We start from the raw sequence: 26,168 nt of genomic DNA, 5'->3' as shown, positions 1-26,168 counted from the left end.
ATGAGCTTCATGATGCTCCAAGCCGTTGACGCCGACATTGGGATCAGCCGAGATATTCTCTGTGAACCATACCCGGAGTTTTGACACATCCCATCCTTCGTATCCCAGGCCTATCTGTATCTGGAAAACACCATTCAAATTGCGAGACAATTGCTTGCTTTCGTTCTGATACTGGCTGTTAGTCACACTTTCACTTTGCTGCGGACAAATCACCCCGCGGTATTCTCTGAACAACCCCGCGCCACGATCGAGTGGTGAAGGCGATATTGTCTGATACTATTTTGCAAGCAAGCTCGACAGCCAGCCTCTCAATTTGAATCAGAATTGAGACGTTCGCCAGACCAACTCTAGCTAGTACTCCCGCCGACGACGACGTTCCAATGGTTTTTTCTAAAAGTGCAGGCCGACCAAAGGTGCTCTTGCTAGGCGTAATTGAGCAGTAAGTTTCGTTCTCTGTCGCATTCCTTTGGCAGCCCCAGATGTATGCTCACGGACGGCCGCACAGTGCCCAGTCATCGTGGGAAGCCGTTGGCGAGATAGCTCAAATCTTGATGCCAAAGTCGAACAACCGAGCCGACTTCATCCAGGAAGCATCCTCTGGAGCCTTTGACGGCTGCGTTGCCGCCTACCGCACCTTCGACAGCTTCGAAGTGACAGGCAAAATAGATGGCGAACTGCTCCAGGCACTCCCGGATTCCCTCCGTTTCCTGTGCCACAACGGAGCCGGATATGATCAGGTTGACGTCCACGCCTGTACCGCTCGCGGCATCCGTGTGTCCAACACCCCGACGGCCGTGGACGACGCCACGGCCGACATGGGGATTTTCCTCCTTCTCGGAGCTCTGAGAAACGTGGCCGTCGGCATGGCCTCTCTACGAGCAGGGGAGTGGCGCGGGAAGACCCTCCCACCGCTGGGACACGATCCCCAGGGCAAAGTCCTCGGCATCTTGGGTATGGGCGGTATAGGCCGAAACATGGCCAAGAAGGCGCTGGTGTTTGGTATGCAGATCCGATACCACAACAGAACGAGGCTGGATGCTCATATCGAGAAGGAGATTGGGGCTGAATATGTTGATTTCGACACTTTGCTGGCTGGCAGCGACGTCATCAGTTTGAACTTGCCCCTGAACCCAAAAACCCGTCACATCGTCTCGCGAAACGAGTTTGCCAAGATGAAGGCAGGCGTCGTCATAGTCAACACGGCCAGAGGGGCAGTCATCGACGAAGCAGCGCTGGTGGAAGCTCTTGATTCTGGACATGTAAGCTCTGCCGGCTTGGACGTGTATGAGAACGAGCCGGATGTCCACCCTGGGTTGCTGGCCAACCCCCGCGTCCTTCTGGTCCCACACATGGGAACCTTTACCGTCGAGACGGAGACTAAGATGGAAGAATGGGCGATTAGCAATGTGCGCATGGCTGTTGAATCTGGTCGTTTGCGGAGTATCGTGCCGGAGCAGAAGAGCATGGAACGGTAGAAATGAGGATAGTTGAGAATGAGTGTCTTCTTGCATATTGTCATGGCCAACCGGAGCGCATCGTTGAGTCGCTAGTAGTTGTGGAAGCATGTTGCCATCTTTTGTGCTGGAGTAGATTTCTCTCACGAAATTACGGAAGAAAACCTCAAGCTGGCGTGGTTGCCGTCTCGTCCTCTATAGACCAAATTGTCAAGTTCACACACATGATATAAAAAGGCCTCATCAGGCTGAGGCAAAAAGTCCACCACATATGAACAAACGAAGACACGGGGACGGGATCGAAGTTCCTGCACCCTTCCGCCGCGAAGCTCAATGTATTTGGCCAGTATGTAGTTGAAAGATTCTACAATGTTTGAAAATCTAAAATGTAAGAGACCGCTTCACCTTGGCTCCCACTGAGAAGAACGCCAGGTTGTATGCAAGCAGAGAAAGAAAGAAAATGCAGATTCCACCGCCTGCCACCAGATGCAGCTTTCTTTTATATCAAGTTTTTGCAGCCCCATGAAACTCCTTGTGCACCCCACGCCCAAATGCAGGACTATGCTAGCCTCCGACACCCCCCCCTTTTTTTTTTTCTTCATTTCTGTTCAGAGAACGATTTCGTCGACAGCAGACAGCAACCCGACGAGATACCCCCTCTTCCGCTTCCCTAAGAAATCCCACAAAACGTATTGTACAAGGAAAGACCCAGGCCGCCATCAAACTGCCGTGGGAATGGTGATTTGCGATCAGAAAAATACCGAAGCGCGTGATAGACGGACCGGCACCAGCTGGACCCTTGATACAGACGGCGAATTATAAGCGTGCGAGGCTGGTAGATATAGAGGCGGCGGCTGATACCTTTCACCCATGAATGCTAACCACCCCTGCCGGTTCTGTTGACGTTGACACCAGGTCGAACAAATGCTCGATAGGCCAGATCGGAAAGACGCCGCACAACATTTGTCGTCCCGCCCGTTGAGGCAGCTTCGTCTCGAATGAACCGCGTGGCAACTGCGAGCTTGCTGCGCGGATCCGATTCTTCCAAATGCGCTCCCACATTTTGCTCGTTCGGGCCAGCGTCCCAACGCTGGGTAAACTCGCGGAGCACCACAATGCTGTAAATCACATCACGATTTTCTCGACCATCCAGCAGAGACCTCATGAGACCAAGAAGATGTTCACGAGTACTAGATCCAGAAGATGGGGCATGCGTGTGCAAAAGGTACTGGGCCAGATGAAACCAAAATTCCAGCTCGCTCCTTTGTGATGGGCTCATGCTGGCTGCCGGTGGTGTCAAAGGATTGCTCTCTAGCGTTTCTCCGGAGATGAGCGTCTCGAAGACACGTAGACGACCGCATGCCTCGTTCGAATCCCGCCCAGGAGCGTTTGATGCTGAAGGTGGGTGGGCAGTATTCAAAGAGGGCAGCAGCGGCAGCCGAGCGAGTGCCCAAATCACACACGTTTCAAGATGGCCCGAGGCTACCATATTGCTCGGGTCGGTGCCGTGGATTTTGGAGATGGAGTCGACAAAGGAAGCGAAAAGAGAAACGAGCGGTTGGCCGTGGGGGAGCGTGGCGGCAGAGAGAACCGTCGCGATCCGGTCCTTTGCGATATCATACCATTGCGTCTCGAAAAAGAGCGTCAGACCTGGAACGTAGACCTCGTAGTACAGCTTGGTCATCTCGTCGATAGTTTCGGGGGACGGGGGCGAGCTGGGGGCTGGGGGGAAGGCGCCCCCAAGTGCTATCAGCTCATCGACCTTCATCTTCTTTGCTGGGAAACTTGTATGAGCCGACATGATCTCCCGCGAATGAGTCTGCGCAAGCGCAGGCAGGGTGGAAGGGGAGGATGGGGTGCCACCTCTCAAATTGTTCTTGTCACCAACGGTGTGGGATGTGCCCCCCTCAGTCTTGATATGCTGCTGATAGTGAGATGCAGGCGTGCTTGAGGCTTCCGCAGCTTGGAGAGCGGGGTCGATAGCCGCCGAGTAGTCGTATGCTTGGTCGGCCTTGATGCTCTGCGGGGTTGCGGATGCAGGGGAGTCAAATGCAACACTTGGAGCGGGCGGGGGCGGGTATGTGGCTGTCGTCGCGGTCGGGGGAGGGTAGACGTGCGTGGTGGAGGACGACAGGACAGTCGGGGCGGGGGACGCGAGCGTGGACGGTGTCGAGGGTTGCTGCTGGTTGTTCGGGGCAGGCTGGATGGCGCTTGGGCCCGGTTGCTGCTTGAAGATGGGATCGTAGCCCAGGCACTCGCGCTTCGACTTTTTGCAATTGTTGCACGTCGGATGTCCCTCGTCGCACTACATCAGAGAAATGTCACGTTAGAAGCCGAGCAGGTTTGGGTTTGGGGGTGGGAAACAGTGCGGATATATACAGAATGTGTGTGTGATTGATTGAGGGGGGGTTCGCCAGGAGAAAAGCAGTTGGAGCCGAAAATTCGGGGTCTTGTCCAAGCGCCTTCGGTAACGGCAAGTGACGTGTGGAAGGATGGCTGGCTCGCTGGTTTGCTCGCTTTGGAATAGCCCCGACGTAAGGCGGCGGGTGAGCTGCTCCAAGCGATCACAAGCGAAAGCATCAAGTTGACCCGAGAAATCGGACAGCGCTTGTTGCCAACCACAAAGCCGCAGACATAGGTTTCTGCGCTAAACGCAACTCCAAATGTCTACCCAACAACGTTCTCTGTCCAACGCCAGCCAACCACGACAACACCAGCGCCCCTCCCCTCCCCTCCCCCAAAGACGCCCCCCCAACTACCGCAATCCAAAGAGCGTAAAAAGGAAAAATGTCAACTGTTAAAAGGGAGTCTACGCACCTTGATTCTGCGCTTGCGACATGTCAAACAGCCGGTTTTCGTTCGTCGCTTGATCTCCTGTCAGCCATAACGAAAAGCTCATAGTCAGCAGGCCGACTCATCCCGGGGTATCAGGGGCCTGTTTCGGTTCTCCGGTACCTTTTTGTGTCTGCCTCCGCTCATGGCTATGCGCGGGTCGGCTGCCAGGCCAGGCGCGATCGCGAAGCGCATGCCGGCGGCAGAGGGGTCGGGAAGACCATAAACATGTGGGTGGACATAGTGATATCCCAAGCTTGACGGGCCCGGGGCCACTGGGGCTACCATGTGGCCACCCAGCGCCATACCGTGCTGCTGGTGCTGGTGCTGTGGTGGCGGCTGTGGCTGCCCGTGTCCGTGTCCGTGCCCGTGCCCGTGTCCGTGATCGAGGGTTCGCATGCTGGGAAGGGACGTTGGCGTCGGTCGGTAAGGATCGGCAGGCGGAACGGCCTGCGGCGGATACGGGTAGTGCGATGTCGGCGGTAGGCTGTCGGGATGGTAGGGCATCGAGCCGGCATAGCTGACGGGTTGGCGGGGAGGCCCGGGGAGTGGCTGCGAGTTGGACATCATGGACGCGGTCAACATTGGCGCGTCGCCGTTGTATCGCGCCTCGTACTGACTGCCCCGAACTTGGTGCATCGAATTCTCTGCTGCACCGACGGCAACGGCAGCGGCAGCGGCAGGGCTGGCTCCCGGCGCGTGATGGTAGGTGTTACTATGTTTCACGGTCGAGCTCTCATCGGCTGCGTCCTTCTCACCGCCGCGTCCTCCGCCGTTGGTGGTGCTGGAGCTAGTGGCGGCACTGGTGCTCTCTGGCAGACTGGCAGGCTGTGACGTCTGGGACGGCGGTGGTGCCTGTGCCTGTGTCTGTGCCTGTGCTTGTGATTGTGTCGGCGGTGGTGGTGTCCAAAAGCGCGGGTGGTGGTGTTGTGAGGGCTGTGAGAGCTGTGAGGGCTGTGAGGGCTGTGAGGGCTGTGAGGGCTCTGAGGGTCGTGAGGATTGTGACAGCTGGGGCAGCTGTTGGGATGATGGTTGGGTCGGTAGGGACTGGAGGTGCTCGTCGAGCGTGTTGATATTTGGCAGCACGCGCGGCTTTACGGGATTCGAATCCAGAGACGACTGCAGTCGCAACTGGGGTGACTCGGGGGATTGAGCCATGCTGGGAATTTAATTAGATTTTTTTATGGAGCCACGATTCCTGACCCTAAAAAAAAGCGACCAGGGGATGAACGCGACCCTGGGCCGGGTTTCCTGCGTCGACTGATGGACCTGCCTGTTGTTGGGTGTGTGGCTGCTCTCGAGAAATTCAACGATACGTCTCTCTGTAGATTGGTGGGCCTGTGCTTTTCTGGCCTGCGCGCAGGGGAGTGTGGGAAGCTGCAAATGCGCGCTTCTGCTGCTGTTCTGCTGTGAGCAACTGACAAGAAGCGACCACGAAGCGACCTCGAACCCGCATGCTTTGCGCGCTGCATTACCTGGTTCCTTGCTGGTCACTATTTTCCCGCAGCACCCTCCCCAAGGTTCTTGGCTGTGCGGCGTACGGGCCTTTTAACGGGGCCTGGGGAGAGGGGAGGGGAGGGGGGGCCACTGGGGCCCGGGGGAAGAAGCCTTAACGATCTCGTCGCCCGTCCATCGCTCGCTTCTGCCGTCGGCGCGATCCCTGGCATTCGATGAATTCCGGCCAGCACAAGGGCGGCGCCTCTTGTGCGACCAAAAAGAAGCTTAACACGACCGTTTTTGCCTCCCTCTCCTCTGTTGCCCTCTTTTTCCCCTGAGCCGCCCCCTCCTGTGATCCCCGGCTGCATAGACCGTGGGGCAGAATTCACTTAACGGTGACCCAGGCCAAACAGGCTGTTTTGACTTTCCCCCTGGCTAGGATCGGTGACGCTGGAAAATGAAGTGGACCTCTTCTCCAATGGGGGCGGCAGAGGCATGAATTGCGACCAGTAACCACAGCTGCCCATACACCACAGCCCCAACCATACCCCTTCCTGCTCATCGCTGCATATAGTAGTGTGCCCTCTGGTCACTCTACAGCAGGTTGCTATCGTCGTCCTTACTGCCCAAGACGGTGGCCTTGGGGAAAAGAGATCAAGGTCGCTTGCCCCCTTTCCCTCACTGGAGCCGGCACGGGCAGAAGCGAGCGAGCGAGTTTGATGTCGAAGCATGAACGAGTGGATCAGCGGTGTGGATCCTGGGGATGACAAGCGAGACCGTTTGGGCGTTTGAACGTTTGGTTAAAACGAGAGTGGACCACGGCTTAAAATACATGTGGACTGGCGTGTATCAAGTATCTCTACCGCTGGCCATAAATAGTACGTTTATTCTGGTCCAAACTCAACCGTCACGTTTTCTACACGTGTGAACGGGACTCATTGCAAGACGAGAGACATGCTTGTGCCTCAGTCTCGATACCCGCCCGGCTGGAGTCGTCGCTGGGGATGTCAGATTCGAGACAAGACTTGGAAAGCCGAGGCAGGGGACGCACAGGCCCTCGTGTTATTCAAGCCTCCTCCGTAAGAAGAAGGTGTGCAATAAGTGGCCGTGTCGGGGAGGTCGGAAGAGGTGAGGTGGATGCAAGGCGACTACGCGACCGAGACCGAAGGCTGAAAATGGAAAAGGAAAAAGACTCTGAGTGAGAATCTGAGATGAAAATTGAGATTGGAGGTGAAATGAGCTGCTCGCTGAGGCAGGCCAAGCCAAGGCTCCAACATCCTGACCATCTGAGCCAGGAATTGCTCAACCATGGTCAACGGTCCACACAGGGGACCCGGTTCTGATGACTTCAGACGGCTCATGGTGCCCAAGTTCCGGATTTCCTCTCGAACCCTCGCTAATGCAATTGGAGCCGACAAAAACGGTGTTGACTGCCGATTAGCGAACCTTCCCCCCAGACAAGGGGCGCTGATCTCAGTTTTGACAACCGATTACTCGCCCACCGGCAGAAGCCGAGTCTGTTCATGTATACTCTCGAGTTCTCAGAACGTCATTTCCATCAACACACAGCCAGCCATTGTTGTGGCCGTTGACTAAATGCTGTCATTTTGTGTGATCACCAATGTGGAAGTCGGAGCACCAAAATGCGGAGATATCTTGTGCTGGACAATCCTGCGGTTTCTGATCTCGTTGGCTCGCGAGATGCGTAAATCTCCAAATCAACGACCGGCCTTGCCTGTTCAACAACCTCGGGCCCGGAATGAAGACCCCAACTTCGACAACTCTTCTATACGGCACAGGCCTCAAAAATGGCCTGGGATCCAACACGGGGTTCTGTCTTTACTGTCCCACGGCCTTTCAACGGGTCGGTTAATAGAATAGAGGCCCCATTCACAAGATGCCCCCATCCTTCTCATCTCAATGCATAAGCTGATAACTTGTGTAGAAATGAGGCATCCTAATGAGGCACCCGAGGCTCTCGTCAGGGCATATTCCAGTATTGCCCTGTTGCTCGAGACTGTCATGAAATATCACAGGACATGGTCCAAAGACGCAAGCCGGTGCACCCATATCGCCACGCATGAGCACAACCACCACGATGATGGCCGAGGAAGAGAGTATCAAATGCCGGGCTCAAATTGTCGACCTGCAGGTGCTCTCGCAAATTCAACCACCAGTGAGCAGGAGAAGATCGCCAGCTGCCTCCTTCCCCAGCCGCGCCGGAGAGGCATGCAGATGTCTCCGTGTTTTCTCCCCTCTTATCCCATATGAAACATGCCAACTGTGCAGCTCCGCCTGGTCCCGGAAGAACAGACTATGGCGAGGGCTGCTGCTACATCAGATAGCTTGAGAAAACTGTTGGACCTTAAGCTGTACTGAGCTGGGATCCTCTGGAGGTGTTCCGGTTCCTAGCTAGGGGCGAGTGCCCGGGCTGGCAGACCATAGTGATGTCTTCATCTGAGATGACGGCTTCGAGAGAGCCTACGAGGCAAAAAGATAGGTCAGTGAGGTTAGTAGCAGCACGAGAACCCCCACTTCACATGTTACCGGGTGTGCTTTCCTCGACCGTCACCACGACCATGAGGTTGTGGCCCTGGCCGCTGCGGACCAACAGGCTTCGCCTCCAGCTTGCATGAGCCTGCCTTGCCGAGGGTGGAGGGTGAATGATCGAATCCCCAGCGGGCACGACTACAGCCCCCAGAGTAGCTACCGCGTGAGCGCTTGCGCGAGAACAAAGAGCATCGCCTATGGCGGCACCACCAGGCGCGAAGAAACATTACCCGCTGCTGACCCATCTTCGTGTATGCTGCTAAGGGGGCCACTCCCGGGACTGCCATTTACCCTCGATATCTCTGGGGTAGTTGTGGGTGTGTGGTGCTGTAGATGGTTTCTTGGTGGCTTCTACCTCTTTCCCCCAGCCTCCGTCCCGGGCGAGCATCCCGTTTCTTTGGCACGATAGTACGTTTCTGCTATCTGGGCAGGGACCGGCGTGTATCGGCCAAATTGATGGACTTTTGGCTGATTTCAACGTGGCATATTAGGCTGCTCGCCTCTGCCTGCCGCGCCGATCGCCTGTGGCCTGTCTTGTCTGCACGGCGCCAAGACGCGTTTCGATGGCTCGTTTCTCTCTCGTGCATATGCAATCCGTGAAATTTGAAAGCCGGGATCGTGAGAGAACCGTGGACGACGCTGGCTTTCTGCTTGGGTCGAGAATGCAACGTTGGCTGGGACCTAGCGCATCTGTGCGGAGCTTGATACCAGAAGCGACTCGGAGGATATGCGTCGGCCCATGGTTGTCTCCATGCCATATTTTCAGATCGCGCAAGGTGCCGCTGTGGAGTGCCAGATTCAAATCGGTCCGGCTTTGCGGCCCGGTTAGGCCAGTACTGCCAGAGGGGGGCCAAGCCTCTCGAATACCATACCTCATCCCCGTCCGTCCGGACACAGATAGGTACCTCTACCTACCAGTAGCAGACAGAAAGTGACCTGGAGCTAGACGGGAGGGCCATCATCATCATCAACACCATCATTGAATACTTGACCCTCACTCCGTGATTGTCGAGCCTCGCTGTACATGGCTATGAAGGGAGCCGTCCAAAATGTCGTCGACTTGTCCTGCCCTGCAATAGCCTTCTTCTAGAAGCGTGCACGTTTTGACGACACGTCAGCGTTGCAGATGCAGATGGGCTTGCTCTCGAGTGAGGATTGCATGTCTGGAGCAGCGTTTGTTTCGGCTGAGCCGCCCTGTTGTTCCGACGGACATAGGGCTAAGACCAATGTTCAACGCCACGAAGTGATTTCGCTGGCCATATCTGACCATTCCATCGAGCACGTAGCCATGTTGCTCTCCCTCGACAGACGGGCCGAAGATGAGGAAGTAGTTCGGAAGGAGGAAGTTGGTCACCAATGCGCTTGTTGTGCTTGGCTGGCTGGGGGCAGCCGACATGCCGTCTGGATGATTGGCATAGCTGCTGGTCGAGGACCAGTGGGAGGTTCTCTGTTGCGGGAAATGTCAAGTCTTGTGATGTGCTGCGCTAAAGACTGGCATATGAGCCTCGGTGTGGTGCCTCTGCCTGATCCCACCACTCGTTAAGGAGGCGAGCTGTCAAACCAAATTCCGTGCAGTCAATCTTGTCTCTACCTCATTCGTTGCGTGTGACATTATCCGTATCCAGGATGGTCTCGTTTACTCCATCATAGCCTAGGCGTGGAGAAAATTTGTTTCAGCTGAATGGATGGCCGCTCAGCCAGACATGCTGAAATTGTCGAGAGATTACCATCATTTGAGGCCTGAAACGGCTCCCAGACGCATGTGTCTGCCACGTTATTACCACCAGGCCACCCTAGCCTACGTGAGGATGTGATATCTGTTCTCGAGTGTCGGTGTTTGCAGCACGTGCACCTAGTTAGAAATATCTAGTTTGTTCGTTCCTCGCCCCTATGTCTTTTGCCGTGAGATTTAGACTGGATGCTGCTCTGCGTTCAGGACCTTTCGGCGAGAGAGTGTGTCCAAGACAAGCCCCCGGCTCAGTATTCAGGCATCAGGCATTTCTCTGTAGGTTGTCTCAACATACCGCTGCGAACAGTGGCTACACATGAGGTGGATGGTGCGAAGTCGCTGGCAGAAGTCTCTGTTACAACATCGGGTCTGTAAAGTTGGAGTGTCGTTGATTTGGTGTTCGGCACTTTCCAGCGCGCTATTATGAATTACCGGATTTTGAGCGATGTGATTGGCAATTCCCGAGTCCTAATGGGCCAGAGCGATCCACGGGGCATTTATGAGTCGTCCAACGCCAAACGCGGGGTGACGCCACTTCCGAATCCAACCTGGAAGACAAGCACAACGTGCACGTCAGCGTCCAGCATCTATCAAACAGACACGGCAGAGCTTCTGTTGATCAGCATTATAAACGTAGATACTAGTTTGGGCAAATCGTCCTGGAGCCGACGCCCTGGATCCATCATCAACAAGCAATCGCGTGTCAGACAAGGTGGCGGGTGTTTTATGGACGAAGCCGGCAGCTCCATCGCAGGAGACTGTTTCTCCTTCGGCGTCCCCAGCTCCAAGACCTCACACATCTGTTCCAATGACCCAACCATCCTCGTTGCCACCGCTCACGCCGCAGTTTTGTTTCTCGACAACTGTCCTTCGAGGTAGGCCTCTTCAAACCAAGACCAAACCTTGGCTAACACCGAGCCTCAGATTTTCTTCGGCTGTCGAGGGGCACCATTGATGACACAATCACACAAAACCTCAATGCCTTAGCAACACCATCTAGAGCGGGGTTTGATCCAACTTCCACCTCTCGCCTGGCGCGGCCAGCCACACGGCAGATTGATGCAAGCTCCTGCGAAGCCTTCAAGAACCAGGTTCTATTTCCGTCGTGGCAGTCCCGCTCCGATGTGTTGAGCTATTGCACCTTGGTGGCCACGAGCCCTGATCCCGATGACCCTGAAGCCACTCTCAGGGAGACAGAAAAAGAGAAAAACAGGGAGCGTGTTGTGGACGAGAGGTTGGATCCATATTCGTCACGTTTCTTCCCACGAGAGGCGCGAACCGAGCAGCTGGCGACAATACTTCGGCAGGAAATGGGCGTTGAAAACATCGTCCGGGCAAGAAGCTGGGGAATTGTTCGGGAAAGATGCGGTGATATCGAAAACAGCTGGGAAGATGCTCTTGCTCGCTGGCGAAAGCTCCATACGGCGTCATAGCCCGAAGCGGCAGGGTCAAGTGAAGTGATGTAAGAATAAGGCGTACCACGACGGATGTTGTGGCTGTATGAGTATGTAGAACATGTGAACCAAAGTCCAACTCTTAGTAACTACTGCCCCGTGAAGATCCCGGCGGCTGAGAGAGCTCCCCGCCGGGTTGCCAGGCACGGGAGAGCTCAGATGAAGCTTTGAAGCTCCCGGGTGGCTGCCGAGAGCCCCGAGCCCGGGGGCATTTTAGGCGGGCAATGGTGGGGTCAAGAGGGACCGCGCCTTCCCACTGATTGCTCAACTAGCCAAGCAGCCCACATTGATCGACCGCCGCATTGTGCGAAGTGCAACACCATCTCCAGCATCCCGCGGACCACACGATTTTTGACGTTACCAACGACAAACAGCACCGCAGAAAACAGGCCGGCTCTACAAGCAACCTCCAATCGAAGAGGCACCCTCTCTGTCGGTTTGGCCCCACCAAAAGCATTTCTGTCACTGGTTGCGTTAGCTTGACATCTGACCTTTGGCATTCGCAGTTGGCATCACTCCGCCGGTGTACTCTCGCTCCATCCCCTCTCTCCGCCCATTGTCGCACATAGCAAGCACCAACCGGCAGCCGTCTTGTCCTCCGCTTTTCTCTCTTCTCGAACCGCTCCCCCACCGGCTTACCACCGTAGCCAACCCCCGCAATCTGTCCCGATGCCACAAATACTCAGTACCAAAGAGGCCAACCTCTTCCGCCAGGTCATTCGTGACTATGAGGAGAAGCGATACAGAGCGGGCCTCAAGGCGGCCGAGCAGATCTTGAAAAGGAACCCCAAGCATGGCGACACCATGTCGATGAAGGCCTTGATCATGAACGCACAGGGTAAAACAGAGGAGGCCTTCAACCTGGCCAAGGAAGCTCTCAAGGTTGACTTCAAGTCACACATCTGCTGGCATGTGTACGGCATCCTGTACCGTACCAACAAGAACTTTGAGGAGGCTATCAAGGCCTACAAGTTTGCCCTCAAGCTCGAGCCTGAGTCGCAACAGATCCAGCGCGACTTGGCCATCCTCCAGGTGCAAACCCGCGACTACGAAGGTTACGTTCAAAGCAGGTTCGCGATGCTCAAGGCGCGCCCGCAACTGCGTCAGAACTGGACCGCGTTGGCTATTGCTCACCATCTCGAGGGCAATCTTCAGGAAGCTGAGAGGATCTTGACCACTTACGAAAAGTCCGTGTCGGTGGCCCCTTCAAAGACTGACTTTGAGAACTCGGAAGCGCTCCTTTACAAAAACTCCATCATTGCTGAGCAAGGAGAGACAGAGCGGGCCCTGGAACACTTGGAGCAAGAGTGCAAAAAGTGCTTGGATCGGTTGGCCGTTATGGAGCTACGGGCCCGTTATCTTGCCGAGCTGGGACGGAAGGAGGAGGCGGAAACGGCATATCGGGCGTTGATTGATCGAAACCCAGACCACACCGACTACTACAGGCGCTTGGTGGACGTGTTGGGCCTGACTGCCGAGGATGAGGCTGCGCAAAAGGCCATCTTTGATGAATATTCTGCCAAGTATCCCCGCTCTGATGCTGCTCGTCGTTTGCCCTTGGACTTTTTGACAGGTTCGTCCTTTGCTTTTGTACATTGGGCCCATGAAACAGCTGTTCTGACCTCTTGATACAGGCGACGAGTTCCGAACTGCAGCCAAAGCATACCTGGCCCTGATGTTCAACAAGGGTGTCCCATCAACATTTGCCAACCTTAAGCACTTGTACTCTGACTCCTTCAAAAAGGATACTCTTCCTTCGCTGGCCGAAGAGTACCTCCAAGAAGCCGAGGGTTCCAACGCAGAAGCCAGCAGCGACAGCTCCAAGGGAGTAGGGGCTGCTCTTTTCTTCCTCGCCCAGCACTACAACTATCACATGAGCCGCGACCTTACCAAAGCGCTCGAGTATGTCGAGAAGGCCATCCAGTTGGACCCAAAGAGTGTCGATTTTCAAATGACAAAGGCGAGAATTTTCAAACACCAAGGCGATATCGCGAAGGCCGCCGAGGTCATGGACCAAGCTCGCCTACTTGATACAAAGGATCGCTACATCAACACCAAGGCCGCCAAATACCAGCTGAGGAACAATGAGAACGAGAAGGCCCTCAACACACTCGGCCTTTTTACAAGGGCCGAGACTGTCGGCGGCCCCTTGGCTGACTTGATTGATATGCAAGCGATGTGGTTTTTGACCGAGGATGGCGAGGCGTGGCAGCGTCGCGGAAACGTGGCTCTAGCTTTGAAGCGCTACCACACTGTATTGAACATTTTCGACATTTGGCAGGAGGACCAGTTCGATTTCCACAGTTTCTCTCTTCGCAAGGGTCAAATCCGCGCATACGTGGACATGATTCGCTGGGAAGACAAGCTCAGGGAGCATCCATTCTACTTCCGGGCTGCTCTGGATGCCGTGAAGCTTTACCTGTCCATGTACGACAAACCAGAAGGCGTGAACGGCGCCAATGGCAACAACGCCAACGGGGAAGACGCTGCCGAGAAGAAGAAGGCGGCCAAGAAGGCCAAAAAGGAGGCACAGAAGGCGGAGAAGGAAGCGGCAGAACGTGCCGCAAAGCAAAACCCCAACAAGGCACAGAAGGATAAGGAGGAGGAAGTCAAGAAGAAGGATGATGACCCGAACGGGGTGAAGCTCGCCGAGACGAAGGATCCCCTGGGAGATGCGATGAAGTTCTTGGAGCCACTTCTCCAGTTTAGCCCCAAGAACATTGAGGGTCAGATCGCGGGCTTTGAGGTCTACATCCGCAGGAGTAAGTCTTTCGTGTCAGTGATGAACGGAAAGCTTCGGCTTGCTAACACAATGATGCAGAAAAGTACGTGTTGGCCGCAAAGTGCCTCAAGGCAGCCCAGGCTCTAGATGAGAACCATGTCAAGGTTCAGGAGCTCGCGGCCACAATGCAGAAGACGATGGACGGTGTCCTGGAGTCTCTGGCCCCCAAGATTCAAGAAGCGCTGAAGACAGAGCTCGCCTAAGAAGAGGTTGTAGAAACTACCAAGCGGCCGAGAAAAGTTGTTTCTGGAACACTAGTTATTGGTGAAAATGGGCAACGGTGGTGGGCGCTGATGTAGGCTGGGCCATGCAGCTTCAACTGGGTTTGATCATGGTAGTTTGATGGTAAACAAAAGCGACATTACAGACGCATGCAGTACAGTAGTATTGATTGCTGTCTGCAGATGGGCAGGTGAGAATGTTGTGGTTTGCATGAGACAGCGACACTTATCTTGTGGCACAATGCATACATCAAGATGAAAAATAGAACAGGGTCTGTATTATTGTGTCGTATGTAAGTGGCTCCTTGAACAGTACACAACCCAGGCTGGCGGCGCGCTCTGGGCTAATTTCCGAGCTTCCCGATTTGTTAATGATGGAACCCTCGCATTCTGAACCCGGGGCGGTTTTCGCTGCGAAAATGCGAGTCGATTAAACCCACCACAGGCCCGCTTTGTAGCCTGGGATCCCCCATATCCGTAGCCTCTTCTTTATTCCCCAGCCGTGTTGTGTTATTGATAGCGGGCGGTGGTTTGAGGAGACCATCACCTTTGCGACACCCGACGTCTGTGGGGAAAGGATCATCCGCTGACGATTGCCCTTAGTCTGTTGCCGTCCCTGTTACCTTGCTGCACTGTTTTGTTGTTGGCGACACTTTCTCTTCTGTGGACCGCGCGCATTGTTTTGGTCGCCGTCTTTTGCTGAGAAACGGGCCTTCGCAGTATATTTTAATCTCCAGAACAAACAAACGCGAACCAACACGATGGACCAGGACGCGATGGCGAATCCAGCCAAGACAGCAAGCCCGGAAGTCGTCGAGGCCGCTGGTCAGGAATTGAACAATGCTCTTGTCCTCTCCCCGGGAGTTACACTCACTCTTGGGCCCGAGTCTCTTCTTATACCAGGTAAGCCCGCACTGTTAAATGAAGCTCTTGGGCACATGGGAGTTATCAAAAGCTGACACCGGCGCAGACCAATTGGTAACCAAACCCAGCCGATCATGTTTACCCAGTCTAGGTACAGATAGATGAGCAGTGTTGAACAAGACAGCATATGCTAACCCAATGACCAGGAACGAAGAAAGGCACACCAAGCAGCATTCCATATTACACCATTCTCTGGGCGGAGACTTCGGAAGACCGTAGTTGGCTCGTAGTGGACTATGCTCATGAAGATAGCCCGCATCATCTCGTGGTTCGCAACCTAAAATTTGCCGTCCCGGCCCAGACTGCCGAGCAGACAGACGACTATATGATAAAATGGGTTGAGAGCCTCCTGAAGCGGGCCTACGGCACTGCCGTCCGCCGTAAGCGTGCTTGGGTCTTGGTAAACCCTCATGCTGGACCAGGGGGGGCCGACAAGATCTGGGACAAGCAGGTCAAGCCTATCTTTGAGGCGGCGCGTATACCCATGACGATCGTTCGGACAACATATTCAGGCGAGGCAGTGGATCTGGCCCAAGTTCTGGACATCGACAATTATGACATTGCGATCCCGTGCTCCGGTGATGGGCTACCTCACGAGGTGTTCAACGGCCTGGCAAAACGGCCAGACGCCCGCCGGGCTTTGTCCAAGATTGCCGTGTGCCACATCCCCTGCGGTTCTGGAAATGCAATGAGCTGCAACCTCTACGGCACTCACCGGCCGACCCTGGCGGCGCTGGCCATCATCAAGGGGATCCCCACCCCTTTGGACCTGGTCAGCATCACACAGGGCGAAGAGCGGTTTGTCAGTTTCCTCAGCCAGGCCCTGGGCGTGATTGCCGACTTGGACCTGGGAACCGAGAATTTGCGCTGGATGGGAGCCGCCCGCTTCACTGTTGGCTTCCTCATGCTGGTTCTGCAGAAGAAGACATACCCCTGCGATATTGCCGTCAAGGTTGAAATCGAACACAAGGAAAGCGTGAAACGGCATTACCGGGAGCGCGTCACGCTGGGAAGCGCCGACGTCGAAGCGAGCAACGGCAGCGGACAATCCAGAGCCTGCGATGGAACAGACGCCGATGGGTGCCCCACGACATCATCATCCCCATCCCCGAGTGCGGCAGTGGACGACGGTGGCCCGGGCCTCCCACCACTCAAGTATGGTACCGTCATGGACAAGCTCCCTGAGGGATGGGAACTGGTGCCTTATGAAAAACTTGGTAGCTTCTACTGCGGAAACGTGAGTTTTGAATAGGCGACCCCCGTGATATGTTGAAAACTCAAACTGACCTTGCGGGTGTCTAGATGGCCTACATGGCGCCCGATGCCAACTTTTTCTCGGCTGCCCTTGCAAATGATGGACTCATGGATCTCATCATCACCCAGGGCGATGTCAGCCCACTCAAGTCTGTGGGCCTCCAGATGGCGGTCGATACAGGCGAGTTCTTCGATAGTCCGTTGGTCACCTACCGCAAGATTTCGGCATACCGTCTCATACCACGCAATGCAGGAAAGGGCGGCTACCTAAGCATTGATGGCGAGGCGAGACCATTTGAGCCGTTCCAGGCCGAGATCCATCAAGGCTTGGGCTTGACACTGTCCAAAAACGGCTGCTTCGAGGCACCCGGCCCCCTTAATTGGGACAAAGTCACAACAAGTGAAAGGCTACTGGCGTGATAGCGTAGTGTTGTGATTAGCTTTCTTTTTTCTTTTATGGTTGGGCTCGGATAATGAACTGGAGGCACTGATGAGATGAGTTTGATATACCCATGGAAGTGGAGGCAGCGGTGTGAACGAGCAAGCTTCTAAGCCGATTCGAGGCAGGTGTTTTCCTTGTTTCTTTCTTCACTTCGGCATTAGATCCACACGTCGGGGATTAAGTACTCTTTTCTATACATGGTCTGGCGTGAGATGCAAGCATACGTTGCGGCATTTGAAGTACGAAGAATCAACAAATTGGCATAAAGCGTTCTATGCTCCATCAGATAATTAGATTTCCATGAAGTTAGTCCTCGAAACCATCCCAGTCGCCTCCATCCCCGCCATCTGTCGTCGTTTGATCCTCTTCAACCGCGGGCTTGCGGTTGCCTGGGAGACGCTCATCCCCCAGAGAATCTTTAGATCGGATGCGCACAGCTGGTCTCGTTGTGGCTTGCTCTAAAGCGTCCACTTGATCGATAAGGCGCTGTAAGATCTTGCTTGCCTCAACATCGTCCGCTTCTAACAGCCCGACCTTCTCAGCCTCATCCACCCATATGTCCAGTACATGCAGCCTCAACCCTACGGGTATCGTCTGGGGCACCAACTCTTCCTTTTCTGTTCCTTGCTCCACACGCGCTTCATCTTCAAGGGAAAAGGGCCATTCATTCAACAGATCAAGAATGTTGTCCACCCTTTGCATATCCCAAGCAGTCTCTTTCCCGCTCTTCTTCTTGTTGCCTTCATCTCCCTTCTTCATCCATTCGAACCCGCTGGCGACGACCCTCCTAACCAGCAGCAAGAACTTTTCCATGCGCAGCACATCGATGCTTGTCCACTCGCGCGCCATGGTCGCCCAGAAGCCGCGCAGCCAGGGGGCGACAGCATGGCGAGGAAGCACATTGATAAGGTTGGCCAGCTCGGCACAGAGGGTTTGTTGAGGAATCGCGCGATCACACATCCACAAGGCGAAAAAGAGACCCTTCCAGAGTTTGAGGATGTCGAGGGTGGTGAGAGAGGAAGAGATTTGGCGGGACGAGAGGAAGGTATGAAGAGAGGCAAGCGCCGATGTTCGGATTTTACGGTCTGTTGGTGCCATTAGCAGGTCGCCCGCACTATTTACCTTTGACAGAAGGAAGGGGCTACGAACCACTTGAAGCCAAGTTTTTGATGAACGGCATGCTCCTTTCCTGAGACGCCATTTTGAAACGGTGACGATGATGATGGGTGCTTTCGAATATTAAGTTGTGGCTTCTGGTGGGCTGTTTGAAGGACACAATCAGGATCGGCGGGATTGACTGGGAGGCAGGGATCGAGTGAATGGTTTGAGCAGAGTAGAAAGCTGCACCAGGAACGGACTCGATGGATGTTGAGAGAACGAAATCTTGTCCGCCCGGCAGAAAATATCTTCCCCACTCAAGGTCTATCAGCCGCACAAGGCGGTCAGCTTGAATGCGCTTGGCTTCTGGTTGGCTGCCTTATGGAAGTCCAGCTTTCCCCAGCTCATTGCTTTTTTGGGCTTGGTGACGCCACCAAAAGCCGTTTCACCTACATGCCTCATCGTATGTGCTTACACCTGGTGCCAGGTAGACTGAGCCGGCCTGGACTACAACTGATGAAACGCCAACCAGTCGCAACTTAATCCGTATCGTTGGATCCTATCTATGAGAGCTGCATATGTCTTATCTCGGAAGGACGGCCAGTTATCCTATCTGTCGCAACGGGGCGAAGACTTTTACTGTCGTGCAACCCTCAATCCCGAGTCTGGACCGTATTTTTTCTGCTTTTTCTTCTCCACTCACACAGATGTCGTCTGCTCGAGAGGGATTAACATGAGGTAAAAAGGCTCTGCTTCATTTGTCGGATAAACACCAGCCCCTGCAGGAGGGACAGGCAGTCTGTCAATGAAAGCTCTGCAACGTCTGAAAAATAGCGCCATGAGCGAGCCTGGCCGAGAGCTGTCACCATCCCGGCCCAAGATGACCCCTTTTTGAGCTCTTACCGCCTGTTTGTCTCCAACAAGCACCGGTGCTTGTTGATTCTTCTCCAGTTCCTCCACAACTCCCACAAGAGCCGATAGCTGGAGAAAGCGGGCGGGGCGGGAAAGATGATCCCCCTTGCAGCAGCTAGCAACCTGAAAGATGGCACTAGGCCTTGGTTGGAAGGAAGCCAACCCGCTGCTAGCCATCAAGGGTAGAACTTGGATGGAGCTTCGATCCTGGTATGGAAGTTTCAAGGCGTCTCGTGGCTTCTCTATCACGTAATTCGAACGGGCACCTTGGCTAAGAGGTCTTGGAGAGGAAGGGGTCGAACATACTGCGTAGACCGGTGGAAACCAGGTGGACGAATTCCCCGTCATGTGTGTGCGCCAACGGCGAGCTGTTGACGGAAACGGTCCACCGGTTTTACCACGATCATGGGCCGATGACCATGACAGTTGCCTCGGCGGGACTCGGTCGTTTGTCCAGCTTCACATGCACCTTGACGGACAACTTTCTACAAAGAAGCTTCAGCGCCCACCTCCCCGGCCAGATCGTCTTTTTTCCCCAGACTGTTTGAACCATTCATCTTTTCTCTAATTGTGCTTATCTTTGCCGTGCCAATACGAGCCTGCCCCCCCAACGTTTCGCAAAACGTTACACATCACACAGACCGGCACCCACACTAAAGTAGGCTCGCAAGTGCCTGATTACAACGGCGAATCGAACGACGGTCGTGCATGAATCGCACTGTCACCCTGTTCCGATCAGACGGAAGAAGCAAAGTGGCTGCATCACAACCTGGAAGCGAGTAAGGACGAGAGATCCTGACCGACTGACTGTCCGCTGTCGGGCAATTGAATTGCGGGCTGTGCCGCCGAGTCCTACCACGCAAAACTGCGGTCGCACTGTCACCGGTACCGCAAGCCACCACCCCTCCAACCGTTCAAAATGTCGTCCAAAGCACCCAGTCTCACCGTCTCCTCCTCCCCATCAACTTCCACCTCGATCTCCCTCTCCCGACTTCAGACCATCGCCAACCACATGTCTCCCGCATCAATAACAAACTTTCCCGCCGAGGCTGTGCCTCAGGCCCCCGAAGACCCTCTCTTTGGCCTCATGAGGGCATACAAGGCGGACCAAAGCCCCGACAAAGTAGATCTCGTACGTCAGAGCTGTGTGACACCTCTCCACGTCTTTGCAGCTCGCAAGCTGACCACTCGTCCAACTCTAGGGAATCGGTGCGTACCGCGACGACAATGCAAAGCCGTGGGTTCTCCCGGTTGTCAAGAAGGTGTGTTACTTTTCCTTATTTTGCTGCCCGTGGTGTTGTGCTGTAGCACCGTTGCTGCTTTCACATTTAGCCGGGGAGACGGCGGGAGGCTCTTCCCAACGGGAAGAGCTCTCCTGCCAGCCAGCAGGGTGCTCAGAGCAAGGCCCCCGGTTTTAGCGCTACTGCCCCACTATTCCCAAGAACCACAGCTCTCCCCCACATTGTCTCTCCCAAGGAGTCTAGGCAACAGACGGCCAGTCACTAACCAGCCGGAACAACCAGGCCGATGAGATTTTACGCAACGACCCCGAAGCGAACCACGAATACCTCCCCATTGCTGGTCTTGCGTCGCTTACCAGCAAAGCGGCCGAGCTACTATTGGGCACCGGAGCTCCCGCCATCGCCGAGAAGCGTGTAGCTTCTGTACAGACCATCTCAGGAACTGGTGCCGTCCACTTGGGTGCCCTTTTCCTTGCCAGATTCTACAAGGTGAATGGCGCCAACCGCACGCTCTACCTCAGCAACCCTACCTGGGCGAACCACCACCAGATCTTCACCAATGTCGGCATCCCAATTGAGCAGTATCCCTACTTCGACAAGAAGACCAAGGGCCTGGATTTTGAGGGGATGAAGGCCTCCCTCGCCAATGCCCCCGACCGCAGCATCATCCTCCTGCACGCCTGTGCTCACAATCCCACCGGTGTTGACCCCACTCCCGAGCAATGGCGTGAGATTGCTGAGCTCATGAAGGCCAAGAAGCACTTCCCATTCTTTGATACGGCCTATCAAGGTTTTGCTTCGGGTGACTTGGACCGCGATGCCGGTGCTATCCGTTACTTTGTCGAACAGGGCTTCGAGCTCGTCATCGCTCAGTCCTTTGCCAAGAACTTTGGTCTCTATGGCGAACGTGCTGGCTGCTTCCACTTTGTGGCCCCTCCAGCACCGGACGCTGCCGAAGTCACCACCCGTGTAGCTTCCCAGTTGGCCATTCTGCAGCGGTCAGAGATCAGTAACCCGCCGATTTACGGCGCCCGCATTGCCTCGATCGTGCTGAACGACAAGGATCTGTTTGCTGAGTGGCAAGAGAACCTCCGCACCATGTCTGGCCGCATTATTGCCATGCGCCAGGCCCTGCGGTCCAAGCTGGAAGAGTTGGGCACGCCTGGCCAGTGGAACCATATCACCGACCAGATCGGCATGTTCAGCTTCACTGGCCTGTCTGAAGCTCAGGTCCAGAAGATCAGGTCAGACTTCCACATTTACATGACCAAGAACGGGCGCATCAGCATGGCTGGTCTGAACACCAGAAATGTCGAGTACGTGGCCAAGGCCATTGACAGGGTTGTGCGTGACTTGTCATGAGTTGAGTTTGGTTTGCCCGTTGAGGCTTTTGCCCAAACAGCTCCGAAATGAACCAGTCAGTCTGGGTTGTTTGTGGGACATGGAGTTCTGTTTCGCGTCGTTTTCTTCCTTTCGAAAAGCTTTTTCTGGCCAATGGCCGAGTTTTGACAGTTGTCTGTAATGGTACCTCCGAGAGACTCTTGGGTGCCTTGGGTTATTCTTTAGATGGTTAAGCATGTGAACGCTGGGGTGGAGAAGAAAAGTGCATGAGCATTACGGACATGCATTGGGAATATGAATGATTTTGTACTTGCGGATAGAGGTGTGCTGGACAGAAGTGTGCTGGACAGGAGTCGCACCACTCTTGCTTCATTAGATATGGTCATTGAAATGTCAGGTCCTCGGTTTTACCTTCCAAGCAAGGGGTCAAGTTGAAATACATTTGGCTAAATTATCAAGTCCCAAAGAACAAGCGCGGTACATAGCCCTGCGGCAGCAAAGAAAGTGTATCGAGCAGGGCTACTCCTCGAGGTGCTCTTCTTGAGCTCTTTGTTGCCTTTCCCAATACCTTCCGTCGTGTCAAACGACTCGGCCACCAACTGGTCGATATGAGCCGACTGAGCAGTGAGATTGCCAACTAGTAAGTTCTGCAACTCGGCAATCTCGATGAGTGACTTTTCTGCAGTCCTGTTCAACTGTCAGCATGCAGTTGAGTCTATAAGCCTCGGCTGTGACAGATTCGTACCTGACTTTATCCAGTGTGCTTTCATAATGCTTAAGCATATCCTGGTTCCCCTTCTCGAACATCTGAATCTGATCCTCGGTAAGGTCGTTATCAAGGCGTGGCTTTGGCCTTTGCTCCTCTTCAGCAGCTAGACTGGCATTATGCACATTCGGCCTTGCCCCTGCAGTAAATGGTTCGGCAGTGTAGCCCCCTCCAGAGGCCAGCAACACAGAGCCTTTGGCCCTGGCTAGCACACTCCTGTTCTTCTCAAGCTCCCTGGCCAAGCGAGTCTCCATCATGCGCTGCTGTGTCCGAATGGTTTCCCGTAAGCGAGTTGAGAGATACCAGATGATACTGTCTCTGTGGGCTTCCAGCTGATGCGCCGCAGCCTCTGCCATCTCCTGCTCCTTGCTCTTGCCCAACATAGCTCCACCAGCTGCCCAAGAACCCAAAGCGCCAAGTCCGTGGGAGAACCGTTTCTTTAAAAGCGCTGCCGCCGTGCTCTGGCGTAATTTCTCGGCGTCCTCGAGCGCGCGGATGCGAGCATTGAGATCTCGAATCGTCATCTTGGCGTTGGCGTCGATCTCTTCTCTGTCACGGTCGGTGAGGAATATAGGCTGGGAGGAGGCATTGCGGAGGTGAGTCTTGCGCGGGGCGGCGGTGGAAAGATAGGCCTGTCTCAGGTTACGCAGTTCAGAATGGAGACGGGCAATAAGGGTGTTCTATGCTCAGGCTGCGTGTTAAAGAGACGAACAGGAGTAGCTCAGGGGTCAAGCTTCAGGGTTGTCGGAGACATACTATCCTGTGGGCTTCTTTTAGGAACTCGTCGGCCGTATCCAGATTAAAAGGCTTGGTTGGAGGAGCCTCCCGGCCCTTCAAAAGGGCGTTGAACGCTGTGGTAAGGTCAGCCATGTGAATGAAAGTTCGGGTTGTTGCTATCGCCGGCAACTGCTTGACGTGGCTTTGGCGGTTTGGGAGATGACGAAGTTGGCCCAAGCTTTGTGGCTTGCTGGCTGTCTCGGCGGGCGAAACCTTGCCAAGAACCGAGCCTGCTGACCCACTGTTCGGCTTCACCCCGGATTTTCGGTCCTCATTCGGCTGGTCATGGCGTTCTTCAGCTCCCGTTCAGGTACCACTACCTTGAGATACAGGCCCATCCTCCATTCCGGTTTTCGGTAGTGCCCGAGTCCACAATCACATTAACTTACCTGCTTGAACGTAACCGCTTTTCCATTGTTTGTAGTCATATGGTCCCCAATGAGATCTCAATGACGACAGTGATGGGTATACGACTTTCTCCTGGGTGGCGGTCTTCGGTGCTGGGGCCGGCGGAGTACCCACGGCTCGAGGCACATCCTTCCAACTTGAAGAACTAGAAGCTTAGCATCTTCCCTGCCATGTGGGCCCGAAGCCGCAGTCCGCCTCACTTACAGTTTTCCTCTTTCGAGGCTCATCTTTGTTATCATCTTTGCCATTACCAAGCTTCGGGAATAACAAGGCCTTCCTTCCTCCACGCCCTTATCCGACAAAAGTTTGGGCCCAGGGACTATCTCCTGCAAGGCGACCGATTGTGCGCAGGCACCGTTTAACCTCTTCTGGTTTGCCGCCGTCCTGCAAGGCCGGCTGATCGCGTTGAGTAGGTAGTGAAGGCAACGGTGGAGCATGATTCATTACTTGATGTAATTCCTCTCATCCTCCATGTTTCTTGACTGTCCATCTCATCTTATCTTCACATTACCCACGTGAGGCCTGACCCTACCGAGCATAATGGATCCTCATCAAGATCCGCCGCTCCAACAAGAGAGTCAAAAATACGATGCCGAAGATGCCGGTGATGGCCGGCCAGCAGACAACAGCTCGAGCAACATCAACGACACCACATCTGATTCAGATCCAGAAGCATTGGCCCAAGTACCCAGCGGTCTAGCTTATAGTGTCTTCTCTAAAAGTACGAAACGATGGATCGTGACCATGATCGCTTTCTCCAGCTTCGTCTCACCGTAAGTCACCACCACACTGCCTCCCAGTTGGTGAGCAATCCGATACAAGTGCTTGCTTAGCTAACCTCCGAGAAAGAATGACAGCAAATATATACTTTCCGGCTCTGGTGCCTATAGCTCGGGATCTTGACGTCTCGGTCAGTATGATCAATCTCACCCTGACCACTTACATGATCTTTCAAGCCATCGCCCCCACCCTTGTTGGCGACCTAGCAGATGCCGCTGGCAGAAGACCGGCCTTTTTGATATGCTTCGTCATCTACATCTTTGCCAACCTCGGCCTAGCTCTGCAGAAGAACTTTGCCGCGCTTCTGGTCTTGAGGATGGTTCAGAGTGCAGGCAGCAGTGGGACAGTAGCTCTTAGCTTTGCTGTGATTGCGGACGTTGCAGTCAGTGCCGAGAGGGGTAAATACATGGGAATTGTTGGCGCTGGCATCAATATTGGTCCTGCCCTGAGCCCGGTATTTGGAGGTCTCCTTGCCGAGTACCTCGGCTGGCCAGCTATATTCTGGTTCTGTATGATTTACGCCGCGGTCTGGCTCATACCGTACGCCCTGACGGTGCCTGAGACATGCAGAAACGTGGTGGGCAATGGTTCAATTCCAGCCCAGAGCTGGTGGAACATGACGGCTGTCGACCTATGTCGTGCTCGCCGCCGGAAGCGCAATGGGGAATCATTGGGTGGCGCCCGCACCAAGCAAAAGCTGCGCTTTCCGAACCCATTTAATACACTCAAGGTGGCCTTCGAAAAGGACCTCGCCCTTCTTCTGTTTTACGGCACCTTGACCTACTTGGTGTTCATTCTCATTGCGGCAACACTGTCTACCGAGCTTGAAGCTATCTATCACTACAGTGACCTTCAGCTCGGTCTATGCTACCTGCCCTATGGAGTCGGATGCTGCTTTGCCGCTGTCATGCAGGGGTACATTCTGGACCACAACTACCGCCGAATAGCCCGCAAGATAGGTTTCACCATTGACTACAAGCGTGGCGACGATCTTTCGAATTTTCCGATAGAAAAGGCTCGCATACTACCAGCTTCACCATTCCTTCTCGCCGGAGTAGCGGCTGTAATCTGCTATGGCTGGGTACTTCACTTCGAAACCCATGTTGCAGGACCACTGGCACTAGTCTTCCTAATCGGCCTCTGTGTAACAGGGTCCTTCTCGATACTCAATACTCTTCTTGTGGACTTGTACCCTGAAGCTCCCGCCACCGCCGTAGCGGCCATGAATCTCGTCAGGTGTCTCTTTGGCGCTGGTGGAACGGCCGTGATCGAGTACATGCTGAGGGTTATGGGGAGGGGATGGACATTTACTTTCTGGGGACTAGTTCTCGTGTTATTTTCTCCTATCCTCTGGGTCTTGACCAAATGGGGCCCTGGATGGCGAGAGGAGAGAAGAGTGCGGAAGCTCAAAGAGGAGGAAAAGGAAAGAGCGGTTACATCACGGCCCTGAGAGGAAACTTCTTGAGGTGTGTATACCCACGGGAGCTGCAGACATTTGGAGGTAGCAGCATAACGTTCATGTTGAAAACTTCATAGTTGGCTCAGAAACAACATGACAGTGGTGTTCACACGTGGCCTTGGCGGTCGTACCTGGCCTTGCTAATTTATAGAAAAAAGTTGAACAACTATAAATAACAAAGAAACGAAAAACCGAAAGCAAAAAGAACTGCCAGAGCCGGGATTTGCACCCGAGTTTCCGCCTTGCTCCAGATTTGGAAGGGCGACGAGTTAACTACTACTCCACTCAGGCTTACACATTACACTAC

General features: G+C 54.4%; 9 protein-coding genes and 1 non-coding gene across 10 annotated transcripts; 6 read left to right on the top strand and 4 right to left on the bottom strand.

Moving 5' to 3' along the window:
• Positions 1–380: 380 nt before the first annotated feature.
• Positions 381–1,647, top strand: GOR1 (glyoxylate reductase; the record flags this gene model as incomplete). The annotated part of the gene is made up of 2 exons (XM_062910641.1): positions 381–439; positions 506–1,647. The coding sequence occupies 2 exons, from the start codon at positions 381–383 to the stop codon at positions 1,473–1,475; spliced, it is 1,029 nt and encodes a 342-aa protein (XP_062766586.1). The 3' UTR covers positions 1,476–1,647.
• Positions 1,648–2,331: 684 nt separating this feature from the next.
• QC763_301840 (uncharacterized protein) lies at positions 2,332–7,024 on the bottom strand (the record flags this gene model as incomplete). The annotated part of the gene is given in 5 exon segments (XM_062910640.1): positions 2,332–3,759; positions 4,272–4,328; positions 4,410–5,222; positions 5,232–6,709; positions 6,775–7,024. Coding segments are annotated over 4 exon segments (2,511 nt in total). The 5' UTR covers positions 5,445–6,709; positions 6,775–7,024.
• Positions 7,025–10,357: 3,333 nt separating this feature from the next.
• QC763_301820 (uncharacterized protein) lies at positions 10,358–11,435 on the top strand (the record flags this gene model as incomplete). The annotated part of the gene is made up of 2 exons (XM_062910639.1): positions 10,358–10,877; positions 10,927–11,435. The coding sequence occupies exons 1-2, from the start codon at positions 10,811–10,813 to the stop codon at positions 11,433–11,435; spliced, it is 576 nt and encodes a 191-aa protein (XP_062766584.1). The 5' UTR covers positions 10,358–10,810.
• Positions 11,436–12,125: 690 nt separating this feature from the next.
• QC763_301810 (uncharacterized protein) lies at positions 12,126–14,738 on the top strand (the record flags this gene model as incomplete). Its single annotated transcript, XM_062910638.1, has 3 exons — positions 12,126–13,029; positions 13,091–14,218; positions 14,278–14,738. 3 exons carry the CDS (start codon positions 12,126–12,128, stop codon positions 14,439–14,441), a joined length of 2,196 nt encoding a protein of 731 aa, XP_062766583.1. The 3' UTR covers positions 14,442–14,738.
• Positions 14,739–14,886: 148 nt separating this feature from the next.
• On the top strand, positions 14,887–17,407 carry LCB4 (sphinganine kinase lcb4). The gene is made up of 4 exons (XM_062910637.1): positions 14,887–15,362; positions 15,430–15,474; positions 15,530–16,620; positions 16,686–17,407. Exons 1-4 carry the CDS (start codon positions 15,221–15,223, stop codon positions 17,055–17,057), a joined length of 1,650 nt encoding a protein of 549 aa, XP_062766582.1. The 5' UTR covers positions 14,887–15,220; the 3' UTR covers positions 17,058–17,407.
• On the bottom strand, positions 17,250–19,939 carry QC763_301790 (uncharacterized protein). The gene is made up of 3 exons (XM_062910636.1): positions 18,631–19,939; positions 18,229–18,501; positions 17,250–18,164 (listed from the first exon to the last, which is right to left on the bottom strand). The coding sequence occupies exons 2-3, from the start codon at positions 18,278–18,280 to the stop codon at positions 17,386–17,388; spliced, it is 831 nt and encodes a 276-aa protein (XP_062766581.1). The 5' UTR covers positions 18,281–18,501; positions 18,631–19,939; the 3' UTR covers positions 17,250–17,385.
• aat2 (Aspartate aminotransferase, cytoplasmic) lies at positions 18,559–22,114 on the top strand. The gene is made up of 3 exons (XM_062910635.1): positions 18,559–20,221; positions 20,292–20,351; positions 20,613–22,114. The coding sequence occupies exons 1-3, from the start codon at positions 20,009–20,011 to the stop codon at positions 21,690–21,692; spliced, it is 1,353 nt and encodes a 450-aa protein (XP_062766580.1). The 5' UTR covers positions 18,559–20,008; the 3' UTR covers positions 21,693–22,114.
• On the bottom strand, positions 21,982–24,849 carry QC763_301770 (uncharacterized protein). The gene is made up of 6 exons (XM_062910634.1): positions 24,129–24,849; positions 23,827–24,072; positions 23,194–23,767; positions 22,417–23,117; positions 22,112–22,358; positions 21,982–22,034 (listed from the first exon to the last, which is right to left on the bottom strand). The coding sequence occupies exons 3-5, from the start codon at positions 23,305–23,307 to the stop codon at positions 22,118–22,120; spliced, it is 1,056 nt and encodes a 351-aa protein (XP_062766579.1). The 5' UTR covers positions 23,308–23,767; positions 23,827–24,072; positions 24,129–24,849; the 3' UTR covers positions 21,982–22,034; positions 22,112–22,117.
• QC763_301760 (uncharacterized protein) lies at positions 23,593–26,018 on the top strand. The gene is made up of 2 exons (XM_062910633.1): positions 23,593–24,395; positions 24,472–26,018. Exons 1-2 carry the CDS (start codon positions 24,163–24,165, stop codon positions 25,850–25,852), a joined length of 1,614 nt encoding a protein of 537 aa, XP_062766578.1. The 5' UTR covers positions 23,593–24,162; the 3' UTR covers positions 25,853–26,018.
• Positions 26,019–26,069: 51 nt separating this feature from the next.
• Positions 26,070–26,152, bottom strand: QC763_0048750. Its single transcript has one exon. It is a non-coding gene; the product is annotated as a tRNA-Gly (tRNA).
• Positions 26,153–26,168: the final 16 nt, after the last annotated feature.

The sequence above is a fragment of the Podospora pseudopauciseta genome, chromosome 3, assembly GCF_035222475.1.
Source record: "Podospora pseudopauciseta strain CBS 411.78 chromosome 3, whole genome shotgun sequence".
Classification (NCBI taxonomy): Eukaryota; Fungi; Ascomycota; class Sordariomycetes; order Sordariales; family Podosporaceae; genus Podospora; species Podospora pseudopauciseta.
The sequence above is the reverse complement of the archived record's forward strand: the minus strand, read 5'-3'. Positions and strand labels throughout refer to the sequence as shown.